This window comes from Apostichopus japonicus, chromosome 9 (assembly GCF_037975245.1).
Source record: "Apostichopus japonicus isolate 1M-3 chromosome 9, ASM3797524v1, whole genome shotgun sequence".
NCBI lineage: Eukaryota > Metazoa > Echinodermata > Holothuroidea > Aspidochirotida > Stichopodidae > Apostichopus > Apostichopus japonicus.
In genome coordinates, this window is record NC_092569.1 from 28,769,161 (window position 1) to 28,790,917 (window position 21,757).

Below are 21,757 nucleotides of genomic sequence, written 5' to 3' on the forward strand. Positions count from 1 at the left end.
CAGTGCAAGCCTACCCTCAGCGAATTGCGAACAAACATAATTCCTACACACATATGGAGGGGCAGTTGTCAAACAAATAGCGACAACTTTGTATTTGTTATTTGTTCCCCGACTTTGACAAAACTTTGGACGGTTGCCTCCCAGAATAATTGACAGCCCCTGGTATAGGCAATATTATTTATGTTACAATTCTATTAGGTGAGGCCTATAAACAATAAAGATTCTGGAAACTGTTTATTTCATGACTCTTTCGTTCTCCTAGGAGGCATATAAGAGCCACAATGAAGATGGGAGATAGCATAGCTCCTTTGAAGGAGCCTGGGGTTATTTTCTTCCCCAGACCCCACCCCAAACCAAAATAAGCCTTATATAAGCTTCAAATGGTGCATAACGAGGCGTATTTGCAATTAGACTCTGGATTTATGTCTATGTAGATATATCAATGGAGGTACCTCCATGATATATCTAAAAGGCGTTTCCCCGACTTATTAAATTAATAATGTTGGCTGAACTTTTGTTCAATGGGCCGGAGTCTTATGAATGATTTTAAACAGGGAGGGGGAGTATATACTTTAGGGTCACTGAAGTCGAATCCTATATGAATGCGGGTCTGGGGCCTAGCTTCCACAGACAAAAAGGTCATTCCGTGTCAAATCACGGATGGCTGTTGCTGCACCCTCTCCAAAAATTCCCATTTTTTGGTATCATTGGACCACCATGAAATAAGCATATTCTGAAAATGTCAGTTGCATTGCTTTACAATTGGCAGATTTATCACACTTTGAAATTCTGCAATTTGCCGCCGCCATGGCATTTTGGCATTTTCTTGACTTTTGAGGTCTCATTTCTCAGCAATTAAACATTCCACCAACTTTCTATTACAGATACTTATAGAGTCTATCCCATATAACAGATAAAAAAAGAAGGCTACAGATATATTGTCTTGTGGAGTTACGTCAACTTAAAAGTGTCAAAATATTCGATTTTTGTACTTTTCACTAAAAAATGTGCTATTTTTAGTGATGAATTGCTCCTAAACTATTGCTTTAGGGTACTTGATTCTTTCAGAGATTATTATGTCTAGTACAAACATTACAAAATAATGATTACAATGCTTTCCTATAATATGTTTGCAAGTTGTGCAACTCTAAAGTTGCTATTCATGCTGCAATTCATCATGAGGTAGCCGTTTTGATGCCAATTTTTTTCCAAAGTAAACATGTTAGAGCTGTCAGGGTTTTATACTTTAATTATAAGTATAAAGGTCTTACACCTAAACAAATTTTAGGGTTCTAGCCCTTCTCAATATTAATTTATGAAGTTGTTAAGTTGCTCCGATGTACAAAAGAGGTCGTCTTTGACGGCAAATAACTCAAAACGCGTCAAATTGAAAAAAAATTGATAAATTTTTTCTGGAAGAGATATAGTACCACCCTGTTAGTACAAAAAAATTCAGGAGGGTGTTTTGCCATATTTTGAAATGAAAAATCCTCAAAGTTTGGGATTTTTATACAAAAAAAACGATTTTGCCTGTTTTGATGTTCCATGTGTTTTGAGGCTGGGTATTGTACTGTACTTCAAGGTGATTCATCTCAATACTGTGAAAAATATGGGGGCTGAAGTATCATTCCGCCTCCCGCTTCGCAAGTCAGAAAATCCTTTTTTCATTTCCAAATGAGAAAAAAAATCTCATTTGGAGCACCAAATTGCATCTAAGACCAGGTGAAAATGCAAAATATTTACAAAATGGAGTGGGTGTTGAAGTGTGCGGGCACCTTGGAAATGCAAAAGATTTCCAAAGGGGAGGGGGACACCCCTCCCCTTAGACCCCCCCAGGCCGGCCATCAGTCTTCAGCCCCCCCCACTCAAAAGTAACTTCCTACGCCAATGCTGAAAACGTCATTTAACATTATTTGCTTTAGTTCTCCGTTGTCATAGCATACAAGAAACTCATTTTTGTTTGAAGTTTTCTTTATTTTGATTAAATAATTTAAAACGATTACATGAATGATACACATTTAAAAAAGAATTAGAACAATTTCCCACTTGTAAAATATAAAATATAAATATAAATAAAACTTGTTGATAAATTTATCGTAACTATTCCTGTAATGTTTCATGTGATTCTTGTTCAACAGCTGCGCGTTACAATCCTGGTCCATGCCCAGGGGCAGCACCGAACCCAAATGGCCATGTTACAAAAGAAGGTGAGTTCAACAACGAGGCAGTAAACTAAATCTATACACTAACCGTTACAGTTTAGGAAGAATCCACTAGAGTGACGTGCGCAGGATTTGGAAGTTGGTGGGGGGGGGGGGGGTTGGATTCTGTTACCGATTTAGGAAGAGCTCGACGTTTTATTGAAGGCCATCCCCTCAGCCCGGAGGCGTCGTTTTATTATGAACAAAAATGTCATAATCCTCGACTGAGGTCAGGGCATGGTGACCTCGTCAGGAGCGTTACACATAAAATTCATCCCCTAATAAAATCAAGGAAATAAGCACCCCCCCTCCCCCAGTCCCACCACCCACCCACTGAAAGATAGAATAATACACAAATGTGTTAATTTAATTTACATACACATATAGTATGTAAGTATGTTACAATTGAAGCGTTTGAAAAATTTCAAAATTTGCGAACTATAACACTATAAAGGAAAGGGGTTTAACTCCTTAGACCATCCTCAGACGACATAACATCTGATGGTGATTGGGCGTTCCCGTTGCTGCCCCCCCCCCACTCTCCTTGCGCATTACACTAATCTTTTCATATTTCTCGGGACCTTCAGCCGGTTTCTGCGGTCAAGTTAAATGATATTAGTATCATATTTTGTTCACATTATCTGTACCAATGTTACATCCAACGCCAGCTATAGCTATCACGTAAGCTAACAACATGTAGTGCTTTATGCGTTTACATTTGATGTTGCATGGAGGACTTTGATAGGGACTGTACAGTCATTGACATTAATACCGGTAAGATTGTGAAAGGATTTTTTATTTGAGGCGGTTCAAGGGTTATTTTATCAATTTTATGTCGTCTTTATGGAAAAGCAATATCAAATATACTGTATGGTGTGCCCATTATGAACTTCTAATTTTTAACCAGTGATATAAGAAAAAGCCAACAACAACAAAATGTTATATTTATTTTAAAAGTTCCCATAACATTATTTCAAATATCACAAAAATCTAATAAGATACAAATATATTGTTTTGTTGAATTCATTATATTTGCAGGGTTAGACTCAGTTATGAAACAATTTATTTTGTTTTAATGACACAAATAGGATAATAAAATTAAATATATTCTTGTTTTATATACAATCACATTATGTTCTTCATCTCTAACTACTAATTTTGATAATTAATTAACCATCTGAAGTTGTCGGCTATGTTTTATATTTTCGGCAAAACAAACTCAAGATTCCACGGCAATCTTATGGATATGTCTTGGATTTAGAATACAACAATGAGCAACCATCACTGGATGAGTTAAATACTAATGACTCAACACTTACCCCCACAGGTAGGGATGCACCGGATTCAAATTTTTGGATCCGGCCGGAACCGGATTTTGCCGGATAGTACATGAAATCCGGCCTGATAAAATCCGGCCGGTACCGGATTTTTTCATTACAGTACACAAAAGAAAATCATTAAGAAGAAGTAGAAGTATGAAACAATTTAGGAGAAAATCTTAGGAGAGTTATACGCATATTATAAAGAAGGTGAAATTAAGACCCCATTTATGAGATTAAATATGCATCGAGGTTGTGTAATCTACATTCCTTAATAAAATAACTACAATATAATTGTTGACAAGCTTGATACAGTATAATAGTGCATACTACCTATGAAGTTTGTTTTAAAACGGGAAGCTACATTTCACAAATCTCATACTTTATATATACTGAATAAAAAGATTATTTAATTGTCGTAATAACACTTCTATCTGGAATTAGAATTGTCTTTTATTATTCATTATTTGGTAACAAATTTTTACATTGCAATATTTTCTTTAAAATGAAAGAAAAAAGCATTGTATCTTTCCAGATGTGGAAGAAACTTCTTATCTATCTTTTATCTATCCTTTACAATGGAATTGAATGTTCATTAGAACACTTAATGATTTAGGTTTACCATGAACTTTTAGGAACTTTCATGGTGACAAGAGATACTGTATCTCTTTCTGTGAGAAAATTAGATACTGTTTTTTTTTCTGTGACTGGCACCCCATTTGGTGGAAACTCTTCTAGTCCATTGCTTCATCTATTTATAAAATTGCCAAGATTACATCGCATTTTGCCATGACCACAGACAAGAAGTAACAATTGACAGCTTTCTTGACAGGAAATGGACTGTAGTGGTCCACAAAAAGATCCATTGTTTTGACCTCCTAAGGTCCTAATGCACATGTTTGTTAAAAAATATTCAGATGTATTTAACCATATAAGAGATTGTTTCACACATAAAATTCAGAGAAAACATGAATGCCAACAATAATGGGAAAGTAAAGATTCAATGGAACAGTATTTTGACTGATAAGTACATGAATGGTCTATTTTAACTGCACAATATTAAACTGATGAAGGCTGCAAGAAATGATTTCACTGCAAACTGTATTTGTTGTATATAGCTTCATATTATTACAGTAGTTGTATTATTTTGGTTGATCTTTAGAAACTGGGTCAGACCATTGAGAAAATTAAATTAAACATGTTACACCTAATTTTTTACTTTGAGTGTTTTTATTAATTTTTGGAAATAGTTTACATTGATTAATACCAACACCTTTTTAAGGAATATTTCAGGCCAAATTTTGAAAAAGATCCAGCCGGATATTTTTCAAAAACCGGAACCGGATAATTGCTCACTATCCGGCCGGATAGTCCGGCCGGACCGGATATCCGGTGCATCCCTACCCACAGGGCCCTTATACTTTGATATTCCCCTTAACTATTTTCTTGTGTTGTAATAGTCTCAGCTTATAAAAGTTTATCCTAATCAGTCTCTTTTATTAGTTGGTTAAAGTTCAAATATATAGAATACTTTAATGCACCACTTTGAGTACAACATTCAGTGAACTTGTGGTGACCATAATTTGCTACAGTAAATTGTGCTAGCAATTATGAACAGGATATTGCTGTCTTAAGAATTGATAAAATATCAAGATATATTAGAAGTATGCAGTGTGATGGTGGCCATTTTGTGTGGCACTGTATGTATATCTGTAGTTGGTCAATTTTGTGATTTCAGACATGGTTTGAGCATAAGGAAAGGCAACTTTTGGAACAAGTTGATTATGGTAGCGTCACGTCATTGCCAATGAACCTACCATTGCAAACTAGGCGTGCAATATATGTGGGTATAAAGGGTAAAGGGGCTGCGGTAACATTAAATAAAGAAGCTTCTCTTTTGCATCACTTTTAGCACATATATGACTCGTTTGTGATCATGTTATGTTGTATCTTTCATACGTACATACTGAACACCTAGGCCTAATTTGTATTATCTTTGCTAATTCATGGTAAAAATCATCTCTTCTTGAGACAATATTATTGTCTGTATTTTGACTTACTGATAGCTACCAATATGTACTCAAGCAAACCTGTGGAGACCACCCCAAAGCAAACTACTAGCAGTGAAACAACTGACTCGACTGTCAGGGAAGGTACAGTAAATGTAGATGTTAGGTATGTAAGGGAATAAGGAAGGATTCATGCTTACAAGTACACTTGAGCCTCTTTCTTTGAGACCATTGCCACATTGTTTTGTATTGATTTTTGTTACACTTTTTGGATCTGAATTGTGTTTATAAAAACAGCATGGCATCCTTGGTTGTCTTTAGTAAACACCATTTTTGCCTTGACAAACTCTAACTCCTTGTAAGTTACACTACGTATTATTAGAGGCCACAACATTGTATATGAGTTTTATCACGTTTTTGTATTGCATCGCAACATGAGCTGACTTAACAATGGTCTCTGCATGTTAGACTATATAGTCCAGCCACTTAAATTAATGACACTCGGATGATTACCACTGTGCAATAGAATTACAACTTTGACTGATAGAAATATATACATTTTTAAATAGTGTACAACATATCAACATTAGTTCTGTAGCTAAAGCCATCCTTTAAGCTAGCTGCTCACTGCCCCGACTGACCGACGTGACCCAACTGACCGACAATGACCACACTGACCTACGTGACCCGACTGACGACGTGACCCGACTGACCGACATGACCTAACCCTACTCCACTGTTATGACCTAATCTTCAACAGTGGTAAAGACCCATACAGTCTTTCAACTTACAACTGCACATTTGAACTGCATATATTAACGATGCGTGAAGACGTCCTCGTTAAGCTAGGTGACATGTGTCATGCAAAATTATTTCTCCATTTATAACTTTGTATAATTGGTTAAAACTGTTCAATGTCTGTACTGGTATATATAAACATATATACCTGCTCTTTCAAACCTTTCCAATAACAACTTTTAAATCTCTTAATCAGTATTTTATTTCCTTTCACATTTATTTTGACCTACTGATAGCTACCAATCTGTCCTCAAGCAAACCTGTGGAGACTACCCCAAAGCAAACTTCAAGTAGTGAAACAACTGGCTCGACTGTCAGGGAAGGTACAGTAAATGTAGATGTTACGTATATGCAAGGGAAGAAGGAAGGATTCATGCTTACAAGTTCACCTGAGCCTCTTTCTTTGAGACCATTGCCACATTGTCTTTTAATGAGTTTTGTTACACTTTTTGGATCTGAATTGTGTTTATAAAAACAGCATGGCATCCTTGGTTGTCTTTATTAAACACCATTTTTGCCATGACAAACTCTTACTCCTTGTAAGTTTCACTACGTATTGTTAGAGGCCACAACATTGTACATGTGTTTTATCACGTTTTTGTATTGTATCGCGACCTGAACTGACTTAACAATGGTCTCTGCATGTTAGACTACTTAGTCCAGCCACTTTAATTAATGAGACTCAGATGATTACCACTGTGAAATAGAATTACAACCTTGATTGATAGAAATATATACATGTTTAAATAGTCTACAACATATCAACATTAATACTGTACCTAAGCCATCCTTTAAGCTAGCTGCTCACTGCCCCGACTGACCGACGTGACCCAACTGACCGACAATGACCACACTGACCTACGTGACCCGACTGACGACGTGACCCGACTGACCGACATCACCTAACCCTACTCCACTGTTATGACTTAATCTTCAACAGTGGTAAAGACCCATATAGTCTTTCAACTGACCCCTGCACACTAGAACTACATATATTAACGATGCGTGAAGACCTCCTCGTTAAGCTATGTCACATGTGTCATGTAAAATTATTTCTCCATTTATAACTTTGCATAATTGGTTAAAACTGTTCAATGTCTGTATTGGTATATATACATATATACCTGCTCTTTCAAACCTTTCCAATAACAACTTTTAAATCTCTTAATCAGTATTTTATTTCCTTTCACATTTATTTTGACCAACTGATAGCTACCAATCTGTACTCAAGCAAACCTGTGGAGACTACCCCAAAGCAAACTTCAAGTGGTGAAACAACTGGCTCGACTGTCAGGGAAGGTACAGTAAATGTAGATGTTAGGTATTTGTATTTGTATATTTATTTTTTTCATCACTATTTACAATGTGACGGGAAGTCTCCTATCCAAGGGAAGAAGGAAGGATTCATGCTTACCATCAAGTTCACCTGAGCCTCTTTCTTTGAGACCATTGCCACATTGTCTTTTATTGATTTTTGTTACACTTTTTGGATCTGAAATGTGTTAATAACATTGACAAACAACAAAATTCCGACATTACATCTTAAGGATGTACAGTAGACAGAGCAAAATCAGAGCATTGGAAACTGGAGGAAGCTTGTTTATTGTTGTAAAACTCAAATGATGGCGCCATTGCCCTGACTGACCTCCTCCTGCCTGACGTCGACTGTCATGACCTAATTTTCAATAGCTGTGATGACCCATAGTCTAACAACACTGTTTTATGTTAACAAATTGTGCTCCTTTAAATATGTCACATAACAAACTATTTCCCCTTGATTAGTTACAATAATTATTAAAGCTGTGCAGCTTGAGTCGTGAACCGCCACTCAAAGCTCACTGCCAGCAAATGAAACGTTAAGTCTGTGTACATGTTCAGTTATTGGGACTGAAACAGACATGACTTTAAAATGGGTAAAGTTACCATAATTTGATAGAGTAGAGATCTGTGAGAACTCTATGGTTAGCCTGTATTGTTAGACCTATAATATTATAAATACAGAGCTATGCATTGGTTCACTGTGATCACCATACCACCCTGACTTCACGCAAAGACAGTAGATTGCCCTCTTGTTTTGTTTGTGTACGGTGACTCCCTGTGTTCCTGTGTTATACATATGTAGTTACAGTTATAGACACTGTAGTCGCTGTCCTCTTTAGTCAAACTGTAACCACTTTTTCAATCCCAATTATAATCTACAAAGCCTTAACGGAAACAGCAAAAAATGCCATGTGATCGAGTAAACATCAGTTTTGTATCTAATTCAGACACTTTCGTGGGTGATTGCACCCGTTCAGGGAATTATACAGTAAACTTCAACACATGTCGTAAGTAAGGAAACTTTTTCCTTGTTTCGAGCAGTTAGATTCTCCCGACCTTTGCAAGTATAAAGTCTCTCTATTTCTGAGAACGGTCAAACCATCCATGAAAATCCAAAGCTGAAGAATAGAAAAATCAGCGAGAGCTTAATCAAAACTATCCTATCAGAGAACAATTAATGCCCTAACCATTCCTAGTTTACCGTATTATACCATCATACTTGGATTTGTTGGTAGAATTTGTCAATACGCTGGCACGGTAGACAAGCCATGAGACGTACATACATGCAGGCTTTTGGTATGCATGGACAAGCAATATTACTGTTGCCCTACTCTTGACATGGATGTATGTATTTATCAGAACTGATCTCTAAAAGGATCTGTCTGAAGTACTTCGAATTTGAGCACACATAGATAGTGCAGCATGATTGTATTATCGTACTTGATGTAAAGAGTCAGCAAAACGAGATATTTTTGTTTTGTTTTCTTGTTTTAACGATAGCCAGCGAATCAGTGCAGACCACCCCAATGGAAACCACTACTGGTGATGATCCTTCTATCGTGGTGAGAATTACATACTTAATTACATACAATTTTGAAGTAAGAGAATATTGTGTTTGAGGAGTAAGATTTAAGATTCAAAATTTGATGGTGACATATGAGCAATTATGATATTGCCTTGCTGTACAATACTGTATATTGGCTGTTAATTATCACTTCCAGTGTAGACGAGAGATCTCACAGAAACAGCAAAGAAATAAGCTTGGAATACTGTAAATGAATAGAAGAAAAAACTGAAATTGGGATATTTTTTCCACTTTGTCATCCAATAGTTAAGATACCCATGACTATATTCGGTTACGACGTCATCTTTGTAGGAGAGAAGGCTTGATGTTGTGATTGGCATTTCATGAATCTTGGCATCATCAACACTATCAGTAGAGCCAATTAGAACATTCGGTTTGTTATAGCTTAGAATCGTCAGAGATTTGCAATGCATTTGACACAAAGTTTCAAGGCATCAATGCTTCCAGATTGTATGAATTACCACCAAACAAAATGTCTGTCCATTGGAGTGTATATAGGATGAGGAAACACCTTTCAATGTGACGTTAATGTTTCTTCCTCATTCAGGATATTGTTCTGTAGGATTTTTGTTTGCTATTTTAATACTCCAATAAAAGTATGAAGAAAAAGCTGAATGATCGTGTACTGCTGTCAAAGGTCATATATTATCCATAATAAGATAAGATATGTCACTTCATGGATTGCCTGCTTGCTATTAAGTAACTTGTTATGTAATTATTAGATGAAAGACTGCTTGGATGTCTTCAATGCTGGTAATACAACCGATGGCATCTACACAATCAAACCAACTAACTGGAATGGGGATTCATTTGATGTCTTCTGTAGCATGACTGACGGAGGAGGATGGACGGTAAGTCAAGTATGACATCCTATAGTATAGATAATATATTGTATGTTATATGACTGACGGAGGAGGATGGACGGTAAGTCTAGTATGACATCCTATAGTATAGACGATATATTGTATATGTATAATATGACTGATGGAGGAGGATGGACTCTAAGTCTAGAATGACATCCTATAGTATAGACGATATATTGTACATGTATAATATGACTGACGGAGGAGGATGGACGGTAAGTCTATTATGACATCCTATAGTATAGACGATATGTTGTATATATGTATAATATGACTGAAGGAGGATGGACGGTAAGTCTAGTACGACATCCTATAGTATAGACGATGTATTGTATATGTATAATATGACTGACGGAGGAGGATGGACCTTAATTCTAGTATGATATCCTATGTCATAAATATCGTTAAGTTTGCCTCCAAAGTGTCGTTATTCTGTGGATATTGTCAGATTATAAGCACCAGAAGTGTGCTCTGTACAATAGTTATACACACATTCTCATTGACAGTTCCTTTAATATTACGCATTCACACTGGTCAACAGGATCACTTTGGTCGATTGGTACGGAATTAGTTTGTGACGCAATGGTCAGGGGTTCTGTTCCTACCTATAGGTCTACATTTGAAGTGGCAGTGAATTTGCTAGAAACAAATAAACATCCGTTGGAATAAGAAACAAGTTCTGACACAATAAACTTCCAGTAATTTCTACTTCTTACTTTTCTTTTACTAACTTTGAACCTCCAGAAGTCCACTTGAGATCATTGCAGTGTTTGATTCCATTGTCTATGAATTGGGGATTGTCAGAGTAGATTCAGAGTAGATGGTTTGCTCTCTTGATATAGATTTAGAGTTTATTACAAAAGCAATCTGTCTGTCGCAATACTAGGCCCATTCTCTCCGCAAATGAGGCCAGTTTTGGTTTGTTGAAGTAATCATTTCAAACCAGAGCTGAGCCCAAAATCATTAAAAGTGTTTCTGTTCCAAAGCGAATAGTATGGAAGTTTGAAAGTAAGATTCCATTATTTGTAATGGGACAGAGTTCAGACATTAGCAACAGTATCCAACATTGGTCTGAATATCAATTACACACACAGACATTACAACAGTTTTCATTCATGGTCTGTGAACAATCAACTATGGTGAGAAGATGGTGAAATTCACTTTGCTCTAACATTCCACTTAACAGAAGGGTGAATTACAGTTCAGAATGGATTTAATTTGGAAGATTATGTTACTGCTCATTCACAGGTCATCCTTAGGTTCGTTCTACAAAGAAGTTAAATGCACTTTCTCATTGAAATGTTATTGAAAATAACTTGGAATTATCTTTTCATTCTTACATTATATACAGGTATTCCAACGTCGTGTTGATGGCTCCGTTGACTTCTATCGTAACTGGACCAGCTATAAGGAAGGCTTTGGTGTGCTGGACCATGAGTATTGGTTGGGAAATGATAAGTTGTATTACCTCACCAATCAAGGTGACTATCAACTTCGGATCGATATGGTGAACAAAGATGGAGCTCCATACTACGCAAAGTTTGACTTGTTCCGGATCAACGATGAAAGTGACAAGTACAGACTGTCTGGAATGGGAACTTTTAATGGAACTGCAGGTTTGTCCAAACTATAGGTTTCTCTCTGTGTTTGTTGTATACAACTTCACTGTACTATTAAATGTCATGTTCTGTTTTTTTATTTCTTTGGATGTCATTTATTTTTCTGGTTCCTTGCTGGAAGCAGAGGAACCTATGCAGTCAAGTTTGTGTGTGTGTTTTTGTGTGCGTCTGTGACGCTTGCTGAAGTCCGCCGTGATGAAGTGATGGATATTTGTCATACTCAATGTGTAGGTGTGTTATAATGAGAAGGTGTGCCCTATTGGTTTTGACGCTGACCTTATGAATATTAATGAGATTATAGAGCCAAACCTAAAAATCTTTACATTGCAATAACTCCGCAACATTAAGTTGGATTGTAGCCAAATTTGGTTTAGAATTGTTAGTTCATTGCTGGCCCGTGCATATAGGCCTAAATTTTGGGGCAATCTGGGTCTAAAAACTTCCTAGCCCCTTTTTTGGGCCAGGTCTGCCCACATTTTGTTTCCACCTCAAATGCATTTTGGGACACATTCTTTGGGTCCGAATTTGAGGGGCCCATTACTTTTTGAACCAGTTGGGCCCACATTTGTGATCTGTAAAGACATCACATAAATCAAGCATAATTAGGCCTACTGACAGTGAAAATGCTGGTACATCACATGCAGTTCATAAACCGAGCAAAATGACAGTCAGTGCAGCAATGAAAAGACATAGAAACCATGTTCGTACAGTGACATGCTAAGGTATCACACAAAGACAAGCACAACTTGCTAACCATGATAAGCTGAGATATAACATGACTCAAATACAACAGTGATATTTGATGTAGACTGTCACAGAGATTTAGCAAACATGTCCTGATATACGGTGATATGTAATGTAGACTGTCACAGATTAAGATGCATGTCCTGCTATATAGTGATATGTGATATAGACTGTCACAGAGACTAAGCATAAATGTTTTGCTGTGTAGTGATATGTGATGTAGACTGTCACAGATTAAGATACATGCCCTGCTGTGTAGTGATATGTGATGTAGACTGCCACAGAGATAAGCATAAATATCCTGCTCTGTAGTTACACGTTATGTAGGCTGTCACAGAGATTGAGCATGCATGGCCTGCTGTACGGTGATATGTGATGTAGACTGCCACAGAGATTAAGCATAAATATCCTGCTGTGTAGTGACACGTTATGTAGACTGTCACAGAGATTTAACATACATGTTCTGCTGTATGGTGATATGTGATGCAGACTGTCACAGATATTAAGCATGAATGTCCTGCTGTGTAGTGATTTGTGATGTAGACTGTCACAGATATTAAGCCTACATGTCCTGCTGTGTAGTATAATGTGATGTAGACTATCACATTGATTAAGCATCAATATCCTGCTGTATAGTGACATGTGATGTAGACTGTCACAGAGATTAAGCATAAATGCCCTGATGTGTAGTAATATGTGATGTAGACTGTCACAGAGATTAAGCATGAATCTCCTGCTGTGTAGTGATATGTGATGTAGACTGTCACAGAGATTAAGCATAAATGCCCTGATGTGTAGTAATATGTGATGTAGACTGTCACAGAGATTAAGCATGAATCTCCTGCTGTGTAGTGACATGTGATGTAGACTGTCACAGAGATTTAGCATGAACCTCCTGCTGTGTAGTGATATGTGATGTAGACTGTCACAGAGATTAAGCATGAACCTCCTGCTGTGTAGTAATATGTGATGTAGACTGTCACAGAGATTAAGCATATATGTCCTGCTGTGTAGTGATATTTGTGATGTAGGCTGTCACAGAGATTCAGCATGGATGTCCTGCTGTGTAGTAATATTTGATGTATGCTGTCACAGAGATTAAACATAAGGTCAAAGTCCATTTGAGGTCAATAGCTCCTGGTTAACTTAGTAGTGTAAACTTTGCACTTACAGACTTAGAAGTGGAATGTAGATTTGCTTAAAATGAGTAACCCTTATTGATTGTAAAGAGGTAAAAAGTCATTGAGGTCAACATTGATAAGTACTGAAGACTTTGTTGCCAGGCTCACATGGTGTTAACTTGGATGCGTCTCACACACTGTATGTAAGTTGCCCTTGGTGAGTACAAAACCTACTAATACTGTCAAAGATCAAAGGTCATTAAGGTCAGCATGGATCAAAATCTTGTAGCACCGCTCAGCTAAGTAGTAAAAATGTGGATGAATCAAATTATATGAATTTCTTATTTGGTATATTTTGGAATTGTTGATGCCAACTCGGTGGTGCCAATTTGAATGAATGTGGCATTGACTTCGTTGTTATTAAGTTCATTATGTAAACCTTTTTTAACAGGGATTAATTTAGTTGGCAGGGATTCACCAAACCTTTTTGGTTCGTGGTTCAAATGTTTTTTGTTGAAAAATGGAGATTCTTCAATTATATATTACCCCAACGTTTAGGGCTAGAGTATGTTTTTTGTATAGTCTCTGTACTGTAGGTGTCAGGTTTATGTTGACTACTATATATATGTACTGTATAGTATTGAGATAAATTGTCATCCGTAGTTACAGAACATGCTGCAAGGTTGTAAGAATAATAGTTGTGAAACAGAGGGAGTTACGTTACAATATACAAATTAAACTTTGCTTTTTTGGTACTCAATTGTGTTGTGACGGACGTACAATTTGCAGATGTAAATCCATCATAAAAAAATGTATGTCCATCACACAAGAACTTTGCGAAAATATCCCATGAAGGTGATCAAATTTAAATTTGATTTTACTGCTTATTCTAGTTTAAGGTCTTATTAACATGATACATGTAAGCTTTTAATTGTTTAACATTAAAAATCACACAGATCTACAATAAGATTTATGATCTGAAAAAAAATTCACTTTTTCTACGTACGTCCGTCACAGGGTGTTTTTTTTTAACAATTTTGTGCGGCTTATAAGGAGGTAAAAAATGAAAACCCCACAGAATAATATTGGAAGGCAGATGACACACAATGTCCAAATTAAAAGTTATCTCAAAAGTTAACTCATTGAGATATGAACCAATAAACTATCCGAAATGTAAGTCCGAGTTTACTGAACTGCCCAGATTCACATATATCCAATCATATTTACTAATTGTTTAATGTGTCTATATTGTGATAGGTCCCTTAATTGTGATGGATTGTAGTTTAAGGGAATATCTTTACTTGTTTAATTCACAGACATAGATGGAGGTGCCCCTGGTGGTTATGCTTTGAGTTCTCATCTTAACTGTGACTTCACTACCTTTGACAGGGACAATGATAGATCAAGCCGTATTAACTGTGCTGATAGTAAGCATGGTGCCTGGTGGTACAAGAACTGTGGGTTATCAAACCTCAATGGTAACTATATGGCAGCAGATGATGATAAATCAAGCATAAACTGGTATGAACTACCTGGAGGTGAATATCACATCAAATACACAGAAATGAAGATAAGACCCGTCTAGATACGGTTCTTTCCACTAAGTACTTGATAAGAGGATCAAAACTAACAAACACATTGGAGTTCAGCAAATATATCATCCATATCAGCAAACAGAAACGTCACAGATAACCCAAATTCAACCCCCCCAGCTCCTCAAAACTACTCTAAACAGACACAGACACACCAGGTGTGTTTTACATTCAGACTGAGGACCCCGTTGTTTCTTCCACTCTTCACGTATCATAACCTTCACAATAGCCCTTAGAAATGAAATTTTTCTGAGGACCTGTTGATTCTTTTCATCTGAGGACTTGCAATTTCTTCGTTTTTAGAAAAGAAAACAAGTACAGACACACATATTCTTATGTATTTTTATCAGTTATGAAACAATGATATTATATACTATTGTGTAAACAGGTATAAGTTCAGATACGTTTCTCATTAACAATAGTTATTACCCATATCATGGCATGGAATATTGGATGGGATAGTCTGTTGGAATTCAACATGCATTTCTCACAAAAAGTTACATCTTAAAAGGTTGTGTTGCTGAATCAAATGCAGAGAATTTTTTTCTTTCCTCTAAGTATAGTTTATCTAAGCGTTAATAGATTGCATAATATGGTTTTACACAGAATTTATTATCTTGGCTCTCCGTATTCCATTTGAATTACTGTTTACATATTCATGTTCGATTTTTTATTGAGAATTGATTAGTAAACAACTTTCCATCAGACGAAGGGTCGCTCCAGCATTTTGACAGAGGACACTGTCGTATTAGTCCTGAATCAAATTAACTCAATAGCCAGATAAGCTTGGTTATAGACGCACTGGGTGATTCACTAGTTCAATGTGTTATGTAGATAAGCTGCTAATGAATACATGGGTTGGGTAAGGATGATTACCGAAGGTATGTTAATATGCATGATTACATGGGTTAGGAATGTATGATTATGTAAGATAGTAGCATTTGCAATTTTCTGAGGATCACTTATAGAGACATCATCATCGTCGTCGTCGTCGTCGTCTTCGTCGTCGTCGTCGTCGTCGTCGTCATCGTCATCGTCATCGTCATCGTCGTCGTCATCGTCATCGTCATCGTCATCGTCATCGTCATCGTCATCGTCATCGTCATCGTCATCGTCATCGTCATCGTCATCGTCATCGTCATCGTCATCATCATCATCATCATCATCATCATCATCATCATCATCATCATCATCATCATCATCATCATCATCTTGAAGTTGTTAGGGTAATTGAAAAACTTTTACCATTGTTTAAAATAGTGTTTATGTTTAGAGCTGTTGAATATGCATACATGTATAATGTTTTCTCTTTGATATGCGCACACTGTGATTGAGGTTATTTCGATATTTGGTGAAGGACTCTTTGTTAACTTGATTTGGTGACTTTAAGTAAGTCTTGTACAGTATATTCTTACATTTAATTGAGACAAGGAATCCACTTGTAATCCAAGGTGGATTATTCTTTAGCCTTTGCCGTTCTCTATACAGTGGGAAGCAGTCTGAATAAGCCTGGCTAAAACTATTATTGAAGGTATTAAATGCAGTGTTGGTGTCATTTGCCAGAAAAACTTCACTCCAATCAGTGCTATATATACAGGAGGCAAAATGTCGGATATTATGTTCAGAATAATTGCGAAAGTAAATTGGAGCATAACCAGGAATAGAACTTGACTTCAAAATAGAGTGTAAAAAAATAGGAAAATGATCACTGATATCAGTTGTGAAAACACCAACATGATTCACCTTAGCACCAGCATTGGTATTATTTAAGTTTGTAAGTATATTATCAATAAGAGAAGAACTGTTAGTGGTGACTCTAGTGGGCTTGCTAATAGTTGGGTGAAAGCCACAGGCAGTGAGGTTACTAAGGAAATAGTTAGCGGCTGGTTTACAAAGATCAATATTAAAGTCTCCAGCAGCAGAAATATCACTTAAAATATCATTATGTAAGATAGGTAAGTAGTTTATGATAACATGGATTAGGAATGTATGATTATATAAGGTAGGTAAGTAGTTTATGATTACATGGATTAGCAATGTATGATTTTGTAAGATAGGTTAGTATTTTATGATTACATGGATTAGGAATGTATCATTATGTAAGATAGGTAAGTAATTTATGATTACATGGATTAGCAATGTATGATTAAATTAAGATAGGTAAGTAATTTATGATTACATGGAGTACGAATGTATGATTATATAAGGTAGGTAAGTAGTTTATGATTACATGGATTAGCAATGTATGATTTTGTAAGATAGGTTAGTAGTTTATGATAACATGGATTAGGAATGTATGTTTAAATTAAGATAGGTAAGTAATTTATGATTACATGGATTAGCAATGTATGATTATGTGAGGTAGGTAATTAAATTATGATTACATGGATTAGGAATGTATGATTAAATTAAGATAGGTAAGTAATTTATGATTACATGGATTAGGAATGTATGATTATGTAAGGTAGGTAAGTAGTTTATGATAACATGGATTAGGAATGTATGATTATATAAGGTAGGTAAGTAGTTTATGATTACATGGAGTACGAATGTATGATTATGTAAGGTAGGTAAGTAGTTTATGATTACATGGATTAGCAATGTATGATTTTGTAAGATAGGTTAGTAGTTTATGATAACATGGATTAGGAATGTATCATTATGTAAGATAGATAAGTAGTTTATGATTACATGTATATTATGATTGTGATTATGTAAGATAGGTAACCAGTTCATGATTACCTCAGTGTGTTGATGATTATTCAGAAGGGAGGTAAACAGTTTATGATTACATCAGTTGATGATTATGTGAAGTTGTTAAAATTATTACATCAGTTGGGTTATGTAAAGGATATAAGACTAGTGATAATATATTTGTTTGTTTAGAATGAGAATTTGCCGTATTGTTTCATGTTGGTTTAAAGGTCACATTTGCAGCATTGTGTATCTATATTATACAGAGTCCATCATACTGCCGTCTCTACATAGCCCGGGCTTTAAAGCAGTTGATTGCACTGTGCAGCATGTTTCATTTAAGATATTATAATCATCATTGTGTATTTATGTATTTATCTATGTGTAACTTAGTGCAAGATTTATTGAATACATGTAGCAGGATAATTATCAATACTACTTCTGTCCATGTTCTTTGGTCACTTGTTCCGTCCATTTTCAGGAAGCCATCATCAAGGCAGACTGACCCATGACCTACACCTTTGGTCAAAAATGGTCATCACGCCAGTGTTGTCAAAGCAATGCTCAAGTCACTAAACTTTCAGGTATATAGAAGTCACACAGTGACTTGAGTCAATTAACTGGTGCCAGGAAAATCTCTGATAATTGCTTGTCCTTAGAAAAGAGGTTTCTCAATACCACTCTCGAGTATGCCCACTCGCCCAGAATCATAGCCATAAACAGGTGATGTGCAATCCCCTCCACTCCTTGCCACAGTCCCACCAGTGGTACCGCCGGGCACGATCTAGCCTGATGCAACAATAGAAATTCCCCCTCCCCTTCCCCCATTCCCTGCAACAGGCTCACCAGTGGAGCTGCAAGGCGTGATATAGTCCTGGTGCAGCAATAGAAATCCCCCTCCCCTCCCCAACTCCCTGCCACAGTCCCACCAGTGGTGCTGCAGGGCACGATCTAGCCTGAGACAGCAATAGAAATCCCCTTCCCCTTCCTCCACTCCCTGCCACAGTCCCAACAGTGGTGCTGCAGGCTGCGATCTAGCCCTGGTGCAGCAATAGAAATGTTCCCCCAGAAGAGAGTCTTCATTCAACTAAGCCCAATCATGGTTTGGATTTGGCTGAGAATTTGTGTACATTTTCGGCAACGTAGACGCCTAGATATAGCATACTGAGGCTTTCTCTGTGGTTTTGTTTGAATTCTCAGTTCGATGGAGTATCATGAGAGAACTTTAAGAACTGAACATTTTATTTCAGAAAACTAATAAATATTCTTATTGTAAGCACTTATCTTCAGGCGGTTATCGGTCATACTCACCATAGGGCCCTGACAAAACGAGTCCACACCAGCTGCACTGAGCTAGTTACGACACTGCCCATACCACCCCCACCCCCCACCCCCCCGCCCTCCTCGCATCCTCTCCCATGACAAAGTTTCGAGATTAATCCCAAGTTCTGAATACAACTTTTTCGTAAATCATAAAAGGCCCATTGATTATAAATTCCCAACTATCAGTTTTACAGTCAATTACGAGATCATGATGAAGAGACATAATATTCAAAGAACGTGAACTCAGAAAGAACTTTTAGGATGAATGTAGACACAAAATAATTAATTTTGGCATTTAGACCGCTAAACAACTCTGTTATCGCCCCAGGTTGTGTTTCTTTACCACAGTCTTTTAATATTTGAGAAAACCAGTAACCTTTCATACATCCGAGGCCTATCAATTAAAGCGGCTGGGATACTTAGTATAACACCCTGTCCAGTTCGTCCGTCAGAACACATAAACTTAATAGGAAAACAAGACTTACCGCCTGAAATATTTGTCTTCAGTACTCTAAAAGTTTAACAATGATAAATAGTGTAAATGTTGACCAATGGTGCTCTGCTTTTTGTATATAAAGATATTAAGAATAAAATTTTACTTGAGTTAATACAATTGATAAAACATTAACATTTAGGCCTATATGCACCGACGAGCTGACGTCATCAGTCATTTAGCCTTAAATGACAAATTCAGAGCTTTAGCATATTTTAAAACTGAATATCTCGTAAATCAGAAGCCCTTTAATTATTCCTATTTCTTGGATAGTATATTTGAAATAACAAGACAAGTCATCCGTTAATGTAAATGAAACTAATTAGTTTCTCTCTTCTCGATAACAACACTCGTGGGCAGGGACGTAGCTAAGGCCCGATGATTGGGGGGGGGGGGGTGTAGTGGCTGAAATTCCAACTGGATGGGTTTTGGAGCCAGAAAATTCCGTCTGCTGCCTTATACCCCCCCCCCCCCCACTCCCCCAGCACTAATCGTCAACGATACGGTCAGTCAGTCTTTCGCGACTACACTTTTGTTCCGAACTTTTTTCGGTACTGTTGTATCACTTGCCCTCACTTCACAAACTTATTAATCATTCTGGTTAAGCGAGTAAGCAACTGAGTATAAGTTATCTGCTTGATAGGCTACATAGACTACTAACTACAAAAGCTATGTTAATGTAACAAAGAGGAAAACAACAAATTTTCAACAAATTATATTCGACGACATAGTGAAATTACCAAGAAATACGGTGCTTTTTCCTAGCGCGCTATATTATTTTCTTGGGGTGGGGGAGGGGGTGAGACTATTTATCACTCACATGAAAAAAATATCAATTTTTCATTTCATTCCAACTGAGCATTTGGAATGAAGTGAACAATTAAAATTTTGCAGAAAAATGTTGAGTTGACGAGATACGATAAGTTGTCAATTAAACATTTTGCCCAAAAAATATTTTAATCGCTCGGTCGGAATGAAGTAAACAATTGAACATTTTGCCCAAAAAATGTCCATTTGACGAGATAAGGTAAGTTGTCAATTAAACATTTTGCAGAAATTTTTTCAATTGCTCAGATGGAATGAAGTGAACAATTGAACATTTTGCAGTAAACGTCCAATTCACGATATATGATAAGTTGTCAATTAAACATTTTTCAGAAAATTGTTCAATTGCTCAGTTAAAGCAACTGAGCAATCCAACATTTTTCTGTTTTTTGATAAGATTTTATCTTGTAATCTAACCAATTTACTGAAAAATTTCACCTTATGGGGCAAAGTTTTTCTTATGTTGATGGCACTTTTAAGCTTCCGTAGATAAGCTTTGAGCGTTTTAATTGTATACGATGTATAGTAGTTCTATAAGGCATTTTTTTTTAGAGTATTCAAAATCATACGAAGTTTTGTATGGTGGAGTATAAAGATCGCGAGATACAATTTCTCAATGTGACAAGGAAAACGTGGTAAATATGACTGATTAAAGGTCAATTTTGACCGAAAATTTTAGGTCACTCACAAATTACAAGAATATATGAAAATTAGATACGACACTCGGAAAAATTAGAGTGCGACAGTCGGAAATTCCGACTGTCGCACTCAAATTTTCCAACTATCGTCAGTTTTACCAAGATGGGGGGGGGGGGTGAGACACCCCACACCCCCTCTAGCGACGTCCCTGCTCGTAGGTAGAAAAATGGCACAACTATTGTATTACTATTGCTGAATATCGGTTTTGATTTGGCGGCTAATGGCCTCCCCCATTACTCTAAAACCATCCCTGAATAGCCGAACAGTTAGTCACCCCATTCCACTCCCCCTCTCTGGTCATCTGGTCCATAATCTGATTACTTAGACTATTAAATTAAGTAATCAAATTAATTAATTTGATTAAAAATATGATTAATTTGATTAATCAACATATTTAGGTTGATTAAACAGATTATTAATTTGATTAAACAGATTATTAATTTGATTAAACAGATTTTTAACTTGATTAAACAAATTATGAATTTGATTAAAGAGGGAGACAGACTGTTTGCTAACAACTACTGTGTGCATGCTACAAACACTGGTTTTGCG

At 36.6% G+C, this 21,757-nt stretch overlaps 2 protein-coding genes and 1 long non-coding RNA gene across 4 annotated transcripts in view; 2 read left to right on the forward strand and 1 right to left on the reverse strand.

Moving 5' to 3' along the window:
• Positions 1-18,298, forward strand: part of LOC139973546 (fibrinogen-like protein A) — a 132,146-nt gene extending 113,848 nt beyond the window's left edge. The window contains exon 8 of the mRNA XM_071980306.1: positions 17,379-18,298. The gene's annotated coding sequence lies outside the window, so the exon portion shown is untranslated. The remainder of the gene's footprint in view (positions 1-17,378) is intronic.
• Positions 1-18,298, forward strand: part of LOC139973545 (ficolin-1-like) — an 84,965-nt gene extending 66,667 nt beyond the window's left edge. The window contains exons 10-16 of the mRNA XM_071980305.1: positions 5,587-5,673; positions 6,564-6,650; positions 7,540-7,626; positions 9,148-9,209; positions 9,955-10,083; positions 11,447-11,711; positions 14,896-18,298. Of these exons, the coding sequence (XP_071836406.1) occupies positions 5,587-5,673; positions 6,564-6,650; positions 7,540-7,626; positions 9,148-9,209; positions 9,955-10,083; positions 11,447-11,711; positions 14,896-15,164 (986 nt within the window). The 3' untranslated portion in view covers positions 15,165-18,298. The remainder of the gene's footprint in view (positions 1-5,586; positions 5,674-6,563; positions 6,651-7,539; positions 7,627-9,147; positions 9,210-9,954; positions 10,084-11,446; positions 11,712-14,895) is intronic.
• The window catches only part of LOC139973550 (uncharacterized), a 287,989-nt gene that overhangs the window by 251,239 nt on the left and 14,993 nt on the right, over positions 1-21,757 (reverse strand). The gene's annotated exons all lie outside the window — the stretch shown is intronic.